The sequence below is a fragment of the Lycorma delicatula genome, chromosome 1 (genome assembly GCF_047948215.1).
Source record: "Lycorma delicatula isolate Av1 chromosome 1, ASM4794821v1, whole genome shotgun sequence".
NCBI lineage: Eukaryota > Metazoa > Arthropoda > Insecta > Hemiptera > Fulgoridae > Lycorma > Lycorma delicatula.
Window position 1 is genome coordinate 295894433 of NC_134455.1, and position 22760 is coordinate 295917192.

Sequence of the window (22760 nt, forward strand, 5' to 3'; positions counted from 1 at the left end):
AATATGTTTTAAAATATGTTGTACGGACTCGTAAATGAATGAAGGAGGGATACCGTACTTCACGAACAGTATCCTTCGTGATTTTTACTGATGAAGAGAGATAATGTTAGACTTTTACTCGGTAATTTACTCCATATTTGAGTTTTTGTAAGGCCATCGACGACATCTATTGGCGGAATTTCGTCCGACGAAGCATACATTTACGAAATGCTCGTTAGTGCTAAAAGTCCCGATTTCTTTAAGGATGGATCCTCACGATTATACTGGGTGTTCGAAAAGTGACGCAACATTATGGAAAAATGAGTAAGTTAGAATATTTGTTGAGTTTCCTCCATTATGCGATTCAATTGAATTCGACATTGCTTGCTCTTGTCAAACACATGTCATGTTTGTTGGAGAATTACAGCGACTCGTCCTTCAATTTCGCTCTGCAATTCGGAAACTGTGTAAGGATGAGTTTTGTGAGCGGCTTCCTTAAGGTATCCCAAGAAGAAAAAGTCAGGGGATAAATGAGGAGACCGAGAGGGCTACAACTACAAATCACTTGTCCAAGAAAACACTGATCCAAGAAAGTCATATTGTTGTCGGCTGTATGAGCTGTTGCATTGTCCTGCTGTAACCACGTGTACTCTTGCCGGTTTCAATTAAACGTGCAACAATAGAAGGAAACATTCTGCCATAAGGTTGCGTCACTTTTTGAACATTCTGTAGAATGGATGCATTGGTTCTGCCCGCATTCCTTTGGAGATCGGGTATCTTTGCCTCCAGATTTATTAGTCGCCTTGGAACAAATTCAATCTTCATTAAGAAAAATCTTTACTCCGTTCCTTGAATTGTATGGCGAGTGAAAGAATGCAATTGACGTATATAAATCGTTCAGCTATATTCTCAGTTGAAAAAGGTATTAGATTTGTAAGTTAGGCCGATTTTTAATTTGTAAGAAAATTAAATAAAAATGTTTTCTAAACTTAATTAGTCGATTAGTTTAGCGTATAATTGTCTGCATCTTGCTGCGTATCGTGTTGTGCTGCGTCGGTTGTATTTGAAAGCCAAACTTCATTCTACAAATTAAATAATTTAATACTAACATTTTGTAATTATTTAACTTATAATACTTTCTCCTAAAATAAACTGTTAAGGCGTAGAAATAATTATGTTAAAATAATTGTTTATTAATAATGGTTTGCAATTATCATCCTTTCACTTTGAACTTTAATTTTCAGAGATGGAGATAAATCTTGTTGAAGAGACTCGTTATAAGTGGGGTATGTTGAATACACACGCACTGATTGATTGCAATTAGCAGTAAGCTGCTTTATGCTGAAAGCACAAAAATGTTTATTCTTGTATGTTTTGCGCATAGATTTGCAGTCGATCGTATATTTGTTGTTTCTAGCGATTTGCTTGCTTATTATTATTATTATTATTATACTGCAAATTAATTTTTAAGCTTTTTACTGCGATACATATTACTTAATACATTTTATTTTAAATACTATTTGTTTATTATTTTGTATTTGTTATATTGTACTTAAGTTTTTTTTTTATATACTCGTAGTACTGAAAATTAATTTTAGAATATAATTAAATTTCTATTCATTCTACTATAATTATTATGTGTTGAGATAATTTTCAAGAAAATTAAATCTAACAGCCACACCCATGTACACGCATCACCCTTGTTTTGACGTTTTGTTAACTTATGAAAACTTCATTATTATTTTTATATAAATACTTTAAACGTAACATATAATTTACATTTTTGTGAAAGATCGCTTTTTGTTGTCGATTCGGTTATGCTGAAGATTACTAGTATACATGTGAGCATCATACTACGACTGAACGTAGTGTGACTGTATTATAGTCGTAATGTCATGGCTTGTGAATCACAAGCCATGTATACTTCTTTCTTTGTTCTAAGTTTTTTCTTTTTTTTTTTTAGAAAACTTTTTATTGGTAATTTGAATTTTAAAATAATAATTTGAGTCTGAAAAAATATTCCAAATGATTCACAAGAAAAATTAACATTTTTTTAAAAGAAATACTACAGCAGCCGTCTTAAAAGAAAGTATTTTACTTGAGTGATACTTAAGAACCACTTGATAGAAAAAAAATTTAGATTTATACGGTGTTAAAACTTTGAAAAGTTTACATGAAAAGGACCTAGATTTTCGCATTTTGATTTTTTATGCTATTTTTAAACTATGCAATTTAAACTTTCCATACCTGCTCAGAAGGTTATAGAAAATGAACTTTTAAGTACTTATAAGAAAAAAAATTGTTTAAGAAGTTTTATGGAGGGGGTAAAGAATTTTTTTAAATAATTGTCCAGTGGTCTAATAGAACTGGCATTTAAAAAAAGGATTGCTATTTCAGTCTTTTAAAGATGTTTTTCACCCAACTGGTTTTTAACATTGCTTCTGTTACGAGCATAGTTTTATAATTGTAATTATCAGCTGGATGTGAAGGTAAAAATAATTTTCTTAAACGGGCTTGAATATGCACTGATTATTAGAAAAATGATTTCCTGTTTAGTAAGGCCGAAAAATTGAAACCAACAATTAGAAACCTTTTGTAGAATTCTTTAATACAGATTAATCTTAGTTCCTATATACACTTAACATTGTTATCTCTCTCTCTCTCTCTCTCTCTCTCTCTCTCTCTCTCTCTCTCTCTCACACACACACACACACACACACACACACACACACACACACATATATATATATATATATCACTAGCAATATATGGTTACTTCCGTTTCCCGTCGCGGTTAGGGGATGCTTAGCCGGTCAGGGGCTCTGCCCTCTGGACCACCTGTGTTCATTAAACTCATGCTTGTGAGAATAATAATGATAAATAAAAATTAAAGCCTGTCCAATTTATAAAAATAATCAGTGTATTGTAATTTTTTTCAGAGCAACAGTTTGTTCAGTACAGGACCCACTAATTGCTTTTTAGATTTTTCCGTCGCGAAATACATAATCAAAATTAAAATATAAATCTCAATCACAATCTTACCAAATCTCATAAAGATTGATTAAATAGCGGTAGCATAAAATGGCAAAATTATAAAAAAACAATTTGTTTTTTTACCCCTTAAAATATTAAAATTCAAAAAACCCGAAAATGGTTTTTGATATTTATTTGGAAGGTATTTGCAAGCCCAGATCGAGTGAATATCTCGTTTACTATAGTCAGAAATAGGAAAAATTTGCAATCATTCGAAATTTCTATTACTTTTCTTCACCCCTTTCAAGGTCGTTTAATTAGTCGGTCAGTCAGTCAGTCACAAGTTGATTTATAGATGTAGATGTGTAAAAAAATACGTGCGTAATTCTTAATCAACAACCAAAAAAATTACCGTAGTTAAGTTGATGAAAATTTGTATACGCCTTCTTGTTACGGTGTTAGTGCACACTAAGAAACAATTTTTTGAAATTTCAAGTTTAAAGCGTTAAATTGGAGTAACATGAAATTTACTTTTTTTTATTGCTCGGTAAGAAATGGATATCAACTTGATTTGTGGAGGGTGTAATCTTCATGTGAATATCTAAAAAGTAATTTCTAATTATTTTGAAATTCCGAGTTTAAAGGATCAAAATGGATTTTTTTTTTTTTTTTTGAAACCCGGCTACATTTTTAATTTCTCTAATTTGTATTAGCTGCCTGTATAAATTAGAACCGGTATTATTCAATTAGAAGTTGAAGATACCGGATTATTTTTCTAGTTTAGTACTGTATTAATTTTAATATTTTCCTCCATCCTATTAATTAAATCGTTTCTGTACTTTGCAAGTTTATTTACACTCTCGCTTGTTTGTGTTAATCGCTGTTAATTATCCGATTAAAAATTATGTAAGGTTGAGTATAAATATAAATATCTCTGAAATGAAGTATCAGATTTTAATAAAATATACGTATGATTTAATAACTTATGTAGTTGAATATTTGTTGATTAGTATTAAAAGTTTTTCCTGGCTCTTAATGTCAGAAGTTACAATTTTATTTAATTTTCCCCTACAAAAATCTAACCGTCAGTTACAGATGTATTTATCCTTAAACTCGACTGCACAATACTTAGCTGTAATAATATATAAATTTTCTTAAATATATTTTCACCGGAGAACGGCAAGCAGTAGCTTGAACATTGTTAGCCGAGTCACTTATTAAGTCAGCTTCTAGGATGGTTGGCTGAGGCGAGGCGTTCGACATCCATTTTAATCTTTGGCTCTTAAAAGAGACGTTTCATCTGTGAATTCCCGGAGATGACAGTGGTGACCGGACCAGCCTTGGAACCTTAACCGCAAATAAGTTCTTAAAAAAACCTTATTTGCCACCGTCAGCCAGCCGGAGAAGCTTTAAATGGTACTGTAAAGAACCGTGTTTCGGCTTGCCATAAATCTATACAGATCAACAATAGTGAGGCGGCCGATCTCCTAGCGATGGTTAATCTGGTCAAACATTTTCTTATTATTATTACTTTTCTACTCGCAATTCTTCCGGATTTCCGTCGACTGCGCCTCTGTTCTGGGCGTATGATAGGGCTCATATAGCGACGTATTGTATTGTCCTGAACTCGCGATCGGCTGGATCGGTGGCACTGTATTAGTTACCAGTCGTCATTCCGACTGGTTGCCGTTGATCGTTCCCTGCACACTCGATTAGTGTTCAAAATAACGAGTCTTCCGATCAGGAGATTCGTTATTTTATTTTAATGTTAACTTAAGTTAATTTTAAAAACATACATTTATGTCATATGTGTTTTTTGTAGTGTGTATCGTTACAGTTACTTCCTTAGCTGCATATTTGCAACAAAGAAAATTTTTGCACTAAAATTTTTGTGAGCATTAAAAATTATTGTTAATTTTAAAGACACGCTTTTATTTATATATATATAAGTACATATTACTTTTTAGTGTTTAATATCCTGCAGTTACCGATGTGAATAGACTACGTTTGTGTCATCTTGTACGGGAGGTAGGATATTTCGGGCCCGCTAGATGAGGTATATAATACAACCCACCGGGTTGGACTAGTGGTAAACTCATCACAAATCAGCTGATTTTGACGTCTAAAGTTCTAAGGTTCAAATCCTAGTAAAGGAATTACTTTTATACGGATTTGAATACAAGATCATGGACCACCGGTGTTCTTTGGTGGTTGGGTTTCAATTAACCACACATCTCAGGAATGGTTGACCTGAGAATCTACAAAACTACACTTCGTGTACGTTCATACTTATCATCCTCATTCATCCTCTGAAGTAATACCTTATGGTGGTTCCGGAGGCTAAACAGAAAAAGAAAAGATGAGGTATATATAAAAAATTAACGGCTTCTCTATATTGTCTCCTGATTACCATTCTGTTTTTTTTATTATAATTAATGATACATCATGCCTCGTGATCCAGAGGTGTACGCGAGTAATTTCTCATCTGCGTCTGTTAAAAAAATAAATATGATGTCCGTATTCTTTTTACCAAATGTAGTCAGTTCTTTTTATGAACCTTTGTTTTCTGTTCTCTCTGTATTTATTTTCATGTATTGCTGGACGCAACCTTTGGGTTAGTGCTATTTTAAAAATTTATATATAGATAAATATCACAGAATAAAATTAATAATTTGAATTTTTTAAGAAAATAAATTTATCGGAAGAAACTGACCTTCGAGTTAGGCCGCCTCATTACAAAATGGAAGATTGAAATCCATCAAAACTTTCACTCATTAGACAGTAGCCAAAGTCTTTTTTGTTCGTTTTATGATTTAAAAATAAGTATCAGTCTTAGAAGAATAAAACCAGTGACAGATTTAAGAGAACTCCCAGTTAGTAACTGATCAGAGATCAACTTATATTATCAACTTTCTACAATTCTGTTTTCTTCCAAACAGATGGCAATTTTAGCTTTAGAGGGCTTAAATTCTAAATATATATAAAATAAATTAAGTAAATTAATTCAGTATGATCCTAATAGGATTTTACCCTTTACATAAAAATTTCGTTAATAACCGTACTGTAAGCATGTTCTCTGTAGTATCCTATACCCTTCATATTCCGTATTTTAATTTATCTTATGCAGCTCGATAAACTGATTCCTTAGGCATTCTGTATCCGTACAAATAAATTCCAGCATTATTCTAGATTTAACCTTTGTAATTAGATAAATTCCCCTATTAAATTGAGATACCCTATTGATTATTCCACGACAGAAAGAGATACATAAATTTATTTCTTTGCAGTACTCTCTTAGGCTAATGTCGTGACAATTTTGCCATTACAATCAGTTTTCCTTGAATGCTAACAAAGTATTAACAGTTTTTGTCTCTATTAACAACTTTTTATATACATTAATATTACAGATTTGAATAATAAGGCAAGTTCAAATTTCTCTTAGTATTGTGTAATCTCAAATCAGGTGTTTACAGAATCGTCACTATTCGTAATTGTTGGATAGTTTCTCATCTTTCTTGAGGCTGATACATTTAAAGCATGTTAAATAGAAGAGGCACCAGTTGAATGTGATAGTCATTAAAAGTATCTCTTGTTAGGCTGCTTGGATATTAGCTGCATTTTGATCAAATTGCCACGTCGATGTGTAACAGTATTCAGCGAAGAATGCAACAAGAGAACCACTTCATTCTTTACTTTACCCAGTTAGACTGATATCGTTCGCTTTTATTTTTAATTTATGCTATTTCATGTTCACTAGTTAGTTGGCTTTTCAAAGCACCATTAAACCGTTTGGTTATGGCACCTAACAGAAAAAAATTGAATTTCACTGAACGAACAGCAACAGTGAATTTTATTTACGCATTCATATTTACACATTCACTTTAATTCAGCAAACCATCTAAAGCATGTCCAGTACTCGTTCCCCCACTCTTTTATTAGTATTCTTTGGTTAACGAAAAAATTACCCGAGTTTGAGCTGGAAGGATTTTTAACACTTTTCTGAAGTTAGTAGTTGTCCCATTTCTATCTGTAGTTCTAAGGGCTATAAGAAAACTTTTGATTCGTCTTCCTAAGATTAGGCATTTCAAAGCATGTTCCGATACGCATTTTAATCTTGGTCTGCATCGGTTGCTTTTTCCAACATCATGATATCTGGAAGCTGCTATGAAACCCTTCCCTCTTCCATTCGTGAATGATGCGCCTGCTATTATTCTGACGTTGATTTTAAAAATGTTTAACTTTTTTTTTTCTTTTTTTTTTGGTTTGTTTTACCTCCGGGTCCGCACTCAAGCATTTCATTCCACAGAGGATGAGATGAATGAATTTGTAGCGTGTGTGAAAAATGCCATGCCTGACCGGGATTCGAATCCAGGACCTCCGGGTGAAAGGCCGAGACGCTACCACTCGCGCCACGGATGCCGGCTGAAAATGTTTAACTTAAAAGTGAATATCATCACTTCTGAAACTATGTAATAAATGTTATCTCTGAAGCCTATATTAATGTAGTTTCTAGACGAGCTAATCCCAAGTTGTACACATTCGGCACAGCGATTGTTTTATAAAACGGCATCCTTCATCCTTGGGTTCTTCCTACTTTTTCAGGTGTGCGTGAATAGTGCCGCAGCTTGTACTGAATTTATTTTTTATATCTACATTTTTTTCGTACGGTATTTATGGTATCTTTCAGCCCAAGTACTGTAGATATAAAAACTTGTTCTAATAGTTTATTGCCAATGAAAGTATTGCTTCTTACTGGTTTTCGACCTTTAAAGGCCATAACGTCTGATTTTTGAAGATATTTTTAAACCATATTCCTGTAATACTCGTATTTTAGAAGATATAAACATTGCTGTTTGTAATTTATGTTCTGTTTCTTAAATTATTACCGACCAGCATAAAGCAGTGTACTCAGGATTACATCATCGGAGTTTTTTTTTTTTGCTTTTCTCGAAGGATATCGTGAATATAAATATTAAAGAAAGCCGGAAAGTACATCAGCCCTATCCCCGTTCCTTTATTTGTTACTATACGTGATAATAATTCGTTTCTAAAGTTTAAAAATATATATGGTTGTATCTTCATACAAACCTTTTATGGGATTTATTACGTGTTCAGGATATCCTTTTTCTCCGTAATTTTCCGCAATTTGAATCTAAAACAATATCAAAAGCGCCTTCTCAATGCCAATGGAGGCCATAACCTTCACGGTTTAGGCCTGTTCCGACTCCACATTTATATTTGGTCCCTCCATCGCTTTCTAGGCTGTCCAACTCTTTTCCCGACTGGGGTGAATTGCATCAAACTACTTTGTAATCGTACTTCATCCATATTTAAAACTTCTTCATACCACCATTGTCTATAATCCTTAATAAGATTAGCTACACTTCGAACTCCTAGCTGCTATCTTATATCATCTCGGATTCTGTCCAACTACGTATATCCAGGCAGATGCCTAAAAAATCTCATTTCTGTAGCCTCTAATCGAGATCGCTTTTGTTTTGCTTGTATCCATATCTCTGAACAATACATCAAATCAGGGGTAGCCAGCATGTTATCTAATTTTATAACTGTCTATTTGCGGACCTTATTAAAAAGGGTTCGTTTGATCGTGTGCAGCAATTGCTGGAACTTACGCATCTTCAGGTCAACATCATCCGATCTCCAGTATCAGTATTGACCCCACTTGCTCGACTGTCATCATATAAATAGTTTTTGTTCCGTTTTGGATCACCCCACGAATCCCCGGTTTTAGAAACAAAAATAGGAAGAGATTTCAAGGGTTTAGCCGTCAAACTCGTAAAGGCAATATGTTTCATTACACTTTTTTCAGTTCTTTATTATATATTTTATTTTAAAAACTGCATCAATTCACGATCACCCTTTTCTAAAACCCACTTGTTCTTCGTATAAAAGCCAATCAGCAATATACTTCCGTGTATTATTTAATATTGACGCATACATCTTATTCCCAACATCAAAAAGGTTGATACGTCTATAATTCCGACAGTCTCCACAGCCCCCTCTTTTGAAAAGTGAATCAGTCCCCATCACTCATCATTCCTTCATACCCCTTTTTTGCCCTTCTATGATCTTGTACTGCATGTTTATGCCATCACAGATTAAAGAGACGCTGTATCTGCTGATCAAAACAAAATCGTCTTACTTCAAAAGTTCATTTCGTACGTTATCCAGATCTGAAGCTTTTCTCTTTTTTAATGACCGTAAAAGTACTCCACAAAAAATATATTCTGATTACAGTTTTTATAGTCAATATTCTGAATCCGAAATACTGGTCTTTAAAATCTTCTAACACCGATCTCACTCTGTTCTGTATTAAGAGTTTTCATTGACTTATAAGCTAGACTTTCGCGGCTATGAACGTCTTTTTCAATATTTCCAATTAAAGTATCCTAGATTCCTGCTAATATTTTGTAAATGTTCGTAGTAATACTCTTTTTCTCTTCATTATTTCTAATCTTCAAGGCTTTCTTAGAGTAAATTTACTTCTCAAGCTTGGAGTTTCGTTAGGAGCCTGGTGAAGAGGCTCCTTAACATTGTTCCAATCTTGCTGTAGTACATCATTCCGTTTGTCTTTATCCCGCTAAAGCTCATCAGGGCCACGAATGAGGGGGGGGGGGGGGAGTGACGACCGGAATCGTCACAACGTATTTAGATGAAAGGAACCTATGATACAAAACACGTTTCTCCTCGTCCACCAAGAAATTGTTGAATTGATTTTTTACAATAAAGATTCATCCTAGATACCAGAAGATGACCTTAACAATCATTTCCTTTATATAAATATGTCTGTAATTTGTCCCTTAAATCTTCATTATAATTACATAGCCTATCCTAGATTTCAGAATCCCAACTACGTCTGTGAGTATCCGTTTTTTTTTAAAAAGAATTAGTAATTTTTAGGTTTTTGGAAGTTGACGAATTCGTCAAAAATTCTATCATCCTCAAAATTTCAACGACCTGACTGATTGGATCAGAGCAATCAATGTACCCCATTACGACTAAATCTTCAGATGACCTACAATTATCCTATTAGCTTCTGTAAACAGTCTTAACATTTATCTCTGTCTGTTTATTCATTCTCCGGCCCGTTTACACCAATAACATTCGTGTAACACCTATCTTGTTAAATCTTACCTCATTTACAAATTTATAGGTATTTTGTTGACAAGAACAGCAACGCCTTTACTACCCCATTCTCTTCTTGGCAATGTCAGAATACAACAGTTAATAGGAATTGTTCTTATTTATGAACCTAACTAATAATGTCACGTTTTAATTTCGTAGACTACAGCAATGTTTATCCTGTGTTTTGTTAAAACTTCTGCAAGCTCAATTTTTTTCTAGTTACTTAAATTCCTGTAAAATTCTAACTCGCAAAATGTCCACGTTTCCATTTTACTTAGCCGAAAATTCAGTCCTAGTTTCGAGGCTCCTATCCTAACATAGGCGCTGCAAGTACTTTCTTCTTTTCGCAGGGGTTAATTATCGGCCTGTCACACAAACCCCATCCTGGAGGACCAAGGACTTTTCTGTTAGGTTATCATTTACTAGGTAAAATGTCTCCGTTTTAGGGCGTTGAGAATCCGCCTTTGCTCTCCTCTCTATTGTTACATGACAACCCACATGCCGCTATTTAGAGACCGAGTGACTAATCAGATCTTCGAGGATTCATAAATAAGTTTTTCTGGCAGATTCAATATGAACTCCTTGTCCGTCCCCTTAACAGCAATTCAGTGTCCTTTCATTACTTTTTGAAATTATTAAAAACATGATATTGACACTATGAGATATGTTATAGTTTTGCTATTTTTGGACAGTACAATGTATCGAGATAATGTGCTGAAAACAGTATTAAAAGTATTTTAATGGGGAATTCGTTCAACTTACAGACTGAAACAGTCTGTAACAGCTTTTATCCATTATAAGAACAAATAATGTTAAGTACTAGTAATTTGTTGATATAACAGATAAATTTGTGCCTATATTTATTAAGCAAAGTTTGTTTAACCGTAATCTTCATCGTCGATTTCATTACATCTATTAGCTATGATTGTACATGGTGATATCTGTGTTATCGTCTGTAATTTAGTCATGTTATACAATTGATATTTAATATAATAATATTAAACGTTTTAATAGATTGGAGTAAGTGTTAGTTGCTCTAATCTCATTTAATATTATTTACATGATGCGTTGGATGTATTTACGTATTTATGAAATGTTTGTTATTCACATTAAATTATACAATGTACACCTGTAGCATATTAGCTTATTATTATGCGATTAATAATTTTCTTGTTTTAGGTTATTTATTCGATTGCTTGTAATTATTTGTTTGCTTGATATGAACCCATAACAAAGGGGGGAAACAGGATATGGGTTTCAATTAAGTTTGCAGTTTCAATTAAAATTGCTGGACATATCGCCTTAACCCACCGGGTTGATCTAGTGGTGAATACCGTCTTTCCAAATCAGCTGATTTGGAAGTCGAGAGTTCCAGCGTTCAAGTCCTAGCAGTCAGTTATTTTTACACTGCTTTGAATACTAGATCGTGGATAGCGGCATTCTTTGGTGGTTGGGTTTCAATTAACCACACACCTCAGGAATAGTCGAACTGATACTATAAGACTACACTTCATTTACACGCTCATACATATCCTCATTCATCCTCAGAAGTATTATCTGAACGGTAGTTACCGGAGGCTAAAACAGGAAAAAGAAGAAGGACATATCGCCTTATTTATAGGAAAGAGTACAGCCGCTTCGCAGAGCTATAAACATAGTAATGAAAAAATATATAACTTAAAAGATGCCACATCACTTAGTATATAAATAAAAGCTTGCATAATAATTTACGAAAATGAAGTCAGTTCACTTTTCATCACGTTTGACCATATTCTTGTTAGCTGTACCCTGTCTTCTTCGCGGATGGGATTGGTAATGTTTGTCTAAAATACTTGTAGGGTGTGGATTGCTCCTATAAACAATTTCTTTTAAGTAACCTTAGAGAAGTCGGGACTAGTCAGATCTGGAGATCTTGGTGGCCACAATCCTTAAGAAATGATTCTTTCACCGAAAAATCCTGCATCATCTCCATAGTAGAACGAGCTGTACAGCAAGTGGTACTGTCCTGTTGCAACCAGCAATCACGTTCATCCTTTTGCTGTAAAGCTATGAACCGTAGGATAATTTCTTGATGGACGGCAGCGTCCACAGTTTTTCAAAAAACAAAGGATCCTATTCTTCGTCGCCTTGAAACCGCATACCTACCATACGCCTATTTTTTGTAGGTGTAGCGTTTCAAATAAAATGTGATGATTTTCAATACCCCAGGACCGACAGTTCTGAATATTATTATACCCAATAAGATGAAACCACGCTTCATCTGTGAAAACCGCTGTATCTAAAATGCCAGTGTTGCCTCTAATAAAGTTCCTGAACTATCGACAGTAGTAAACCCTTTAGCGTAATTAGCATTAGTTAGCTCACGAAAAACCTGCATTCGATACGGATAACATTTCAGCATTCTCCTGCTGCAGTGCGGGCTGAACCTAATTAAATATCATTTTCCCGCGCAAACATTAAGAGGAGATCTTATAACTACCGCTTTAATGTTTTGTACGACCTGTGTCGGGCACGTTTCTGGTCTTAACACCGAACCTGTTTAACGAAATTTTCTAAATAACACTTCACTGGCGCTTCCTTTTCAAATTTCTTCCTGAACTTTCGCCGGCGCATAACATGAGATTTCGTCTCTAAATAAGTTTTCATCACGAATACACGTTCTCAACAGTTAACCACATATTAACAAACACACGATTACGCAACCTTGTTCAAAAGCCTTCACTCGACACAGACTGGCAATACTCAAATGTGCAGGCAGTAAACAGTCCGTCCCACCAGTCCAGCTCCAGTCATCAGCATCTTCCATTTTATTTTATCTACCTCACAACTCGATTCATTTTAAGAAATAATGCATATAGTATAAATAACTGAGTGATGGGAGCTCTTGAACACCTGTAACTTACGCTTAAACACCTGTAAGGTTTCGCTTACGTGAAGCTACAGACTTCTCTTACATTCGCAGCGGTATTACTAAAAACTTTTTTCGACCCGTTGTTAATCGAACTATGTTGTTACATATATGTAGTAGTGTTGTTAAAATAATTTTTTTTTTCAAAATCTTTTTTTCCCTTTTTTTTATGTATTTTCATACTGTAACCGATAGATAACTGGTAGGTTATTTGCACGAACCCACCGGCTTGGTCTAGTGGTGAACGCGTCTTCCAAAATTAGCTGATTTGGAAGTCGAAAGTTCCAGCGTTCAAGTCCTAGTAAAGCCGGTTATTTTTATACAGATTTGAATACTAGATCGTGGATACCGGTGTTCTTTGGTGGTTGGTTTTCAATTAACCACACATCTCAGGAATAGTCGAACTGAGACAGTACAAGACTACACTTCATTTACACTCATACATATCATCCTCATTCATCCTCCGAAGTATTATCTGAAAGGGAAATTACCGGAGGCTAAACAGGAAAAAGAAAGAAAAGAAAAGGCTATTTGCACGACAGATAAAACGTTAGGAATATATGTTTGTTTGTTCAAAATCTTAAATCTCCGAAAGTTCTTCACCTATTGCTTTGAAATCTTACACAACGTTGCATTCGAATTCGTGCGTGTTTTAATATACCTAAGATGTCACACCTGTGACAGGTAAAAACATGTTTTTTTTTTAAAACAGCGCTACCTGTTGGACGTAAAAGCAACACACGCTCTACTAAATATTTTACGATTTTATTTCATTGTTTCCGATATGTGTGTCCGCTATAGACTAAAAAACTACTGGACCGATTTACGCGCGGGGAACTGGGGAGAAAAGAAAAAATCGAAAAGGATAAAAGGGAAGAAGAGGAAAAGGAAATGAAAAGTGGAAAGGAAAAAAGAAAAGAGGAATGAGAAAGGGGGAAATGGAATGTGGTAAAAAGGGAAAGGTTTAAATTTTGTGAACTTCCGTGATCTTCATCTTGTTAATGTTTTATCAAACTTGAAATTGTGTTAATTTAATATATATATAGAAAGAGAGAGAGAGAGAGAGAGAATAAATATATATATGTGTGTGTGTGTATTACGTATTGTAGTACTTTTCATTATACCAAGTTATCGTGTATCGTTTGAAACATTTGTAAAACGAGAGATTTTAAGATATCTCGTTTTATTTTTAATTTACTGATAAGTTATATTAAAAATTCGATTACCTATATCGCTTATGTTTTATTTTTCAACTTCCTTTCATCCTTACTTTTTCTATTCTTTTATAAAGGCCTTTATAGCTGCATCTCTGTTTTCTTTCAAATTAACTTTGTTCGTATAGTTATGAATGAATATTGACGAATATGAGACTTTTGTTCGTAATCCACGTATTTAGTTTCTTTGTATGAAATCGGTTTTGTTGATTAATTTTATTTACGCTTTAGGATTATTTCGCAAGTAGTCATCAAATTTCACTTTTTTCTTTTGTAACTGATAAGATTTCATTAAACATTTTTATTATATAAATAGTACTGGCAGAATTGAGTTTCGTGTGTTAAGTGTGACGTAATGGAGATTGCAATTGATCGTTGAACGGGTAACAACACCCTACTGCTCATTTTCCTGTTAACGACTGCGTAGTTGTATTTAACTATTTGTTAAATATTAACAAACTGAGTTAAGCATATATTATTTTTAGCCGTTTCCTTGTTTATGTTCGCCTTAAAAAATTATGCTGACCGTGAAATTAATTTTATGTGCGGTGCGTTTGAGGATAAACAAATATCTCTGAGATCAAAAAATTTAGTCTGTTTAATTTTTTCTTATAAAGGTTTTTTAAAATTTATTTGAATTATTTTTTTGGATTAATTACCAAAAATAATCTGTATTTACAGATCTGAGTCCCCAAGACACTATATCTGATATTTCAATTTGCGAAATCCATAATCAGATTTTCGAAATCTGATTATGATTCAAAGCGTTATACGATATGAGTGTTTCAAATGAATTTGCCGAATCTTCAGTCGCCATCTTTTTATTTTTCCGCTTCTGTGAAGTGTACAGTTTTTGTGTTTATTATTACGGATGTATAGCGGTAGAGGACTCGGTTGTTTGATTCCTTTCAAGTGTAAAATAAATAGGTTCCTTGAAAGTAAAAAATTTGGTGCCCGTAAAAATCATTAAAACAATTAAGGGTATTGTTAAATAGTTTCAAAATGTTAGAATTTTTATGAAGCAGAATATTGATACTGATATTTAAATCGGCTTTTTTATATTTATAACGCCATTTTATCTAACGGTAATTGTTTATCGAAATTAATTTTATTCCGATGAATTAATCGTGTCTAATCGTCATATCAGTGTAAATAGTTTGATTCACTTGCATTTGTTTCTAAATAAATTTGTTTTGTTTACATTTAAATAATCACGTTTTAGTTTGTTCAACATTTTTCACATTTCACCTATTACTTATTTATATTAAAATAATAACTGTTACTATTTGTTTTATTGTAGAATTAGTGCAATCAGAAATGCTTAGTTATTATTATTAGGTGGTTTCATATTTCGTCCTTTTTTGTTCATTGTTTTAAAAAGAATTTAAATTACTCCAATAACAGGAAAACTTGAAACGGGTGACCTCAGATTCATTATTGTCTATCACATCTGTTTTCTTAGTTCAGCAGTTCTATTTAACGTTTAAGTATTCTGAAAAACATTTTGAGAGCTTGAAGTTAACTGATTTTATTAAAAACTAGACGAAATATCCCACCAAATTTTATCCTTAACATAGATTTATGGTACAGTTTTGAACATCTGCTTAGGAAATTGAATCCATTTATTTTAGATATTGCATGTGTATTTTTTTTTTTTACTATTCTAAAAATACAATTTCTGTATACAGAAATAGTTCATTTTATATGTATCGTCGAGTTTAACAAAATTTCGTATTAAATGTAAGGCGTTTGGATTTTTATGTAACTGAAAGGTACCTGCGGAGGCCCGGATCTCACAAATAGAATGCATTGAAAAACAGTCAATATTTTTTTTCTCGTATTAACTCCCCAATTACTTTGGAGAACCCATAAAAAGAGATAAAGAGTAACAGTCATAGACGGAAGAGGAACGATCAACTAACAAAAGAAGTCTTGTGATTGAGGTGATGTGGAAAACACATGACTTCCTTGTACGCCTATTAAATTACATTTACACATTTTTTTAATAATGAAAGTACATTTTATTTCATTAAAAACTTCTGATATTTTTTTATTATTAAATTATTATTCATCGTAAAAAAAAATGTATAATGTGAGGTTAATTATTAATAAATCAGTATATTTCATTTAAAAGCAAAAGAAGATTTATTTGCCTTTCCCTAAGATCCAAATATTTCATTAATTAAAATTTTATTTGGCAATAACTCTGGAACCAATGAAAATAAGTACCACTTATTGTATATCTTTGAAAAGCTCTCAATGAGGGCTTATTACTGCAGTTAAAAAAAAGTCCAATTTCCAAATTTGTTGGGATTTTGGGGTTTTTTGGACACTTTTGGTTCAGTCGATTGCAGTCAAAAGGGGAGGTGCACAACTAGAAGTTACAACAGTCCTAAATCCAAAATTTCAACATCCTACGACTAATCTTTTTTGAGTTATGCGAGATGCATACGCATATACATACAGACGTCACATCGAAACTAGTTAAAACGGATTCAGGGGTGGTCAAAATGGATATTTCCGTTAAAATCTGGGAACCGAATTTTTTTGCGATCACAATACTTCCTTTACTTCGTACAAGGAAGTAAAAAAGGTTAACCACCTTGCCCAAGATCAAAGGACATTTTATATATATATATATGATTTAATGACATTCTGAGATAAATCACAGAGTTCGGTGAAGAATTGTTAAAGGAGATTTCCTCAGGTTTCAATTATTATGCCTACAAAACGTTTTAAAAAGGAATGAAATCAGCTGAAAAGGACGTGCACATTATAAAATATTTTTTATGTAGCCTTTTTAGGGATGGAGTAGGCCTTTAAAATCTGTTTGTGGTAATCTCCGTGCGTACCTCTTAGCTTCAACATGCCTTTTACGTCTTACATTTTCAGTTAATTGTTTCATTTTATTTTAAAATTTGCCTTCCTTTAGAGTTTTTATTCTCTACACATCTTTCAAGGACCGGTTCACTAATTGTGAATGCCTTAATATACAGGGAAGAGTTTAAAGTTTTTGTAGGATGTGAAAATTGAGCGACCTTTTTGGTTATTAGTAATTGTTAAAAACAGAAAGAACTAAGTAACTAGACCTAATTGATATCAGCAGGTTTTTCCTAGAATAGTCTAATATTTAATGCTCTAAACACAACTATACGATTAAAATATACATTTATATATGTAAATTCATTCATATCTGGGAATGTGTATAATAAATTGTATCTGTAAAAGTAATACATAGATGTAATTACGGACAAGATAAGATAAATTACTGAAGTTATGAAATAGGCTGTCGGGTTTTTCTTATTACTTTTTTAAGCATTTTGAGATGGTACAGTTTCATAACAGTTAACCACTTATAATTCGGCAGTTGATCTCGTCTAGTCTTTAGTGGACCATTCCTGATAACAATACCCGTTAACTTGCAATTATAAATTTTACGGTTGTTATGTTGGTTTATTTGAAAGAAATCAGTGTGTGTAAAATTAACGAGAAAAATATTTATTTTAATTATATACTAGTGCACGATCTAAATAAAATTTAATCGCACTAATTCTCCTTTATTACAAATTACGATTCTAACGGCACGAAGACAACATAAAGGATAGAGTTAATTTATAAATTTACTTTTAAATTCTGTTATTAATTAAAAAAAGAATTATTCAACAAAAATATTCTGTTTGTCTACTTTCTTTTACATTATTCTGCTTTTCATATTTCCTTACTTTATGTAGAGACTTGTAGTAATACGAGTATTGTGTATTGGAATGTAGTGGTCCATACAGAGATTGATTTTTGCAAATGTACTCCCTTGAACAAATGAATTAGTTATCGCTAATATTTAATTATAATTCTTTTTTACAAAGTTTTAATGTTATACTCTTTACAACTTTTATTTTGGGAGAGTGAGTTATTCTGCCATTCATTACTATTGTATGCATAATTGAAACTGTTGTAAATTCTAATAACAATGTTTTATTCAATGTTATTTATTCACGTATATCTTTTTTACTGTATTGCCAGAAAGAGAGGGACCGGTGTTATGCTTTTAGTAGCGTTAGTACTAATAACGCGTTATGAGTGTCAGTTTTTTTTGCACTCTTTCCATTACTTTAGTAATAGAATTAGTCTGCTCGTATTTAGAATGTTAGTCTGCGGAAAGATAAAGCATTTTAATTAATATTAACAATGCAAATGTAAAAACTGTATACGAATACTAAATTTAAAAAAGATCATATTTATTAAACGTTATATTATCGTAAGAATTCAACGTAAAAAAAGAGCTGGGTTTCGCACTTTTGACTGCTAAAGATATATTTGAAAAGACCTTCCCAAAAAAGTATATAAAGATTAGCATAAACAGCATACAATCATTTTAGAAAGGTAAAAAACGACTATGTCTCGCATACATACATCGCATCAATGAACCCTCAACGTGTAATGGAAATAATTTTTTTCTTATTTTCAACTCTGGAATTTGACATCAGCCTATTCCGGTTTCAGGGCACTTCTGTCTTTTTCGCAGTCATTCTGAACGTCTTCTTTCCTTTGCGGAATGCCGACTGTGTTTTAAATCCATATATAATGAAAGATCATGTTCATAGAGACTTTAAAATTCACGATTATTATTTTAGATTCCAGGTAGAATAGTTTTTTTCGTGTGTTTTCGAAGCCGTAAAGATCGGTATCTAACCCTCCGGGTTGGTCTAGTGGTAAACGCGTCTTCCCAAATCAACTGATTTGGAAGCTGAGAGTTCCAGCGTTCAAGTCCTAGTAAAGTCAGTTATTTTTACACGGATTTGAATACAAGATCGTGGATACCGATGTTCCTTGGTGGTTGGGTTTCAATTAACCACACATCTCAGTAATGGTGGAACTGAGACTGTATAAGACTACCCTTCATTTACACTCGTACATATCATCCTCATTCATCTTCTGAAGTATTATCTGAAAGGTAATTACCGGAGGCTAAATAGGAAAAAGTTAAGTAGTTCGGTACCTATTTATTTGGGTTTGACCTCGCTAGAAATTTGATTAGTCGGTAAATTGTTTATTTTTGAGTAACTAATATTGGAACTTTTCAATACATAGCTGGATGACAATAAACGAGCGCACGGTATCATTCAGTAGGAAATTATTTGTAAGTTATTTAGATTTCGCAATCCTCAAGGGATCAGTTTTTTTTTGCAACGGATGATACTATATAGATATAAATAATTTATTCCTCCTGTACACTGTGGCGCCAGTGCGATCTGTTAGGATTACTATTCTTGTCCGCGCTTTTCTTCGTACTTTGATCTTCGTACTTTTCTTTCTTATTTTTGATCTTCGCATCCATCAACTTACTAAATCGATTCACAGTATCCTCTTTAACTTGAAGGTTTATTAAGGAGGAGTCTGCATAAAAAAGTTTTTTTTATTAAATTGTTGAGGTTCTTTTTTCCCTTAATGATTATAAATTACTGGGAACGTCCAAAATAATCCGCAATTTATATTCGATATTCTTTCACTTACATTTTTACTCTGCGGGCTGTTCTTGAGCGATCGACAATCTCGTGCTCTAAAAAGTATTTGAAGAAACTTACAATCAGTTTTCTTATAGTATTTGTAAGGATTAATTTTCTAACAAAAAAGTAATGGAATTATTCCTGTTTGACTGTTTTTTAATAAATATCTTTTCAGCTCCAAGGTTTCGAAAATAAGAAACTTTAAATTGTCTATTCTTTATATCTTCTAAAATTAAAGAGATGTCTTATTCTCCCAGCTTTACTTACTGTGGAATTGTTTTATTTTTTGCATTTATTATTTGGAAATTTTTAACTTTTCATTTAAGTTAAATCTATGTAAATATTTTCTTGAGTAGATCATTATTAACATATTTACAGTTGTTTTGTGACTGAAAAAGTGATTAAGCAAGCTGTATATTTCCTTATACGAATTTGTGGTATGCATACCAGTTCTATGTTTGTATTAAAATAATTCATTAAGTATCCCGTTCGAGATTAGAAAACGATCGATCATTCGGTTGCTTAATGTCGAAGATGTTTTCGGCCTTACCGGAGAACAATTCCTTCTTTCCTATAATAATTTTTTGATAGATTTTTCTCATATCTTAAAATAGAAACATTATATAAAATTAATACACAAACTGTACAGAATTGTGAACAACCATATCTTTTGGATGAAATTAACTTTTTCCCTTTTGCGCAGGCGATCGGGCTCGTTTCAGGGAAAACGAAATTAACATTCCTGTTCGTTGGTACAACACCAAGTTGACCACCACTACTGCTCGTGTAGAAGTATATTTTGGAATTCAATACTAAACGAGAGTTACGACAGATTTTTTGCCGTAAAGAGCAAAAAAGGCCTGCGCAAAATTGATATCTTTGTTAGACTTAAAATGTATTAAACCTTAAATAAGAATGACTTGATGATAGTACTCCTTAACTTTAAACCTGTTTAAATATTATGATTTATCATTCGTAAAAATAACTTTTACATTATTTCCAGATTTTGTGTTATCTTTCGCTTCGCCTACCGATAAACGAACCTAACGGATCGCTCGTCTGGTATCCTGTTAGGAAGTATATTCTATTTTGGTTTTGAAAGCGATCACAGGTCTTCTTCAGGCGATTCTGAATTTTAATTTCAAATCGGATACCAGATGGGTGATTCATTAGCTTTATTTACCGATCCTACCATCTGAAGATTGCTGTCTATGCAAAATAGCGTAAGAGTCATAGGCGAAACGTCGTGTTGAAAATTTTTTAAAGTATTTTTTACAAGTTAAAGATAATATATCATTAAAGAAATTTTGGTTGTTTAATTCCAAAAGAGACACGAACTTTTCAGGAATAGCCGAAATCCACCCCGCTTTCTCTGTATAGTAAAATTATTATATCTTTTAAAATTAGATCTCTTAAAAAAACATAATAAAAAATCTCTTAAAATAAAATTAAAAAATCCATAGCGCTCGTTTCAGGAAAAACGAAATTAACTTACGTTTTTTCTTTTTTTCCTTCCTTCGTTCTTTCTTGTATTTAGTTTAGCTATATAGTTTTTTATCTCTTAAATTTCTTTAAAAAAAAATTATTTCATTTTATAGTAAAATTATTTGTAAACGATTTAAATTATAAATGTATCGGTGAATTAGACATTGACATATTTCGAATTTATTTAGTATGATACTGATTTTTTTATTTTTATAATTTTACATTTTTATACTGGTACGTGATGAAAACTGTTACAAATGCCGTACTAGCGAACTAACGGTAACGGGGTTCGCTCGACTAGAAGTGGATCGTAACGCTGTGACGTCATCTAGAAGGCTTAAAGCTTGCTATCTTGTGAACGGTGTAAACAGGTGGTGTATAGGTAGAAAAGTGGTGGGAGTGGCCGCATCGTGGATTCCGTCCTTTCTCTCCAATCCATCCAGTAAGGCCGCGGCCAACGTGGCGGACAGTGAAATGTGTGTTTATTTGTCGTTGAGTTCAGCCTGGTTACTGGTTGTTGTTTTAGTGTCTTCTGCCGCGGGCAAGCGGTTCTTTGATCGGAATGATGGCAACCAAACGAGATGAACCGACGACTGATTCTAACGTCGTGAGTCGTATTAACGGAACAAAGCATATTTACATATATTTAATCAACAAATAATTGTTCGAATTGTTTAAAATTCGTCGTATAATTATTATTATTATTCATTTATCGCTTAGTAATGCTCTCTTAAGTGGTTTCATCAACATATTGTAGAGTTAAATTGTTAATATGCATATTGAAAATAGAAATTTAGTCTTTCAATCAGTATTATCTTAAAAAGTCTCTCTGATTTTAATAATTTCTTTCTTTACATTTCTTTATTATTTTTAAAAAATAACTTAGGTTTTATTGTATTAACCTCGACTTAATATTTGGGTTGACGTAGTGCTTTATTATATAATGATTCTTTTATCAGTAGATTATTTTTATTTATTTAATTTATGGTAGCTTAATTCGTAATCAGTTGGTGGATTGATACAATTGAATTTTTATGTGTTGAATAATCAATAAAAAAACTAAGTGATAAAAAAGAAATGAAATAATTCTGACTAATTGCCTATCTGATTTTTAATTTGTAATGTAATTAAATTACCATAAGTTTTTCTTAATAGTTCAAACCAAGTAAAAATGAACATCGCTTCTGATCAATTACTATTGACTGTGTAGAACCTTGGTCCAAATTCATAAAGTTTGAGTGCTGATGTTAATTTTTTGATATTGTGGGATCAAATAAAGGGCATTGTTTAAGAAACATTTGGCCTTAGGTTGGATTATACCCAATGTCAAATAGTGATTTGCATCACCACCAATTAATGAAGAAATAATGTAACTATGTAAAATATTGATGAAACTGTAAAAAAATATTCTGACAAATTTGTGGATGTCCTTAAAATTGTTTAGTGAGGTTATATATTGCAGAATAGGTCCAAAATATAAGCTATAGATATTATTTATTTTATAAATATAATTTAACCAAACTTACTAAAAATGTAAGTGACTAATTAACA

At 32.6% G+C, this 22760-nt stretch overlaps 1 protein-coding gene across 4 annotated transcripts in view; it reads left to right on the forward strand.

Annotated features, from left to right (window-relative positions):
- Window positions 1–22760, forward strand: part of LOC142333169 (tumor protein D54) — a 132673-nt gene that overhangs the window by 45993 nt on the left and 63920 nt on the right. For 2 of the 4 annotated variants that reach the window (XM_075380118.1, XM_075380134.1), the window contains exon 1: window positions 21671–21816. In XM_075380118.1, the coding sequence (XP_075236233.1) occupies window positions 21772–21816 (45 nt within the window). In that variant the 5' untranslated portion in view covers window positions 21671–21771. Of the gene's footprint in view, window positions 1–1223; window positions 1266–21665; window positions 21817–22760 lie in introns of those variants that run through there. The other 2 variants (XM_075380144.1, XM_075380126.1) reach the window with 2 other exon arrangements.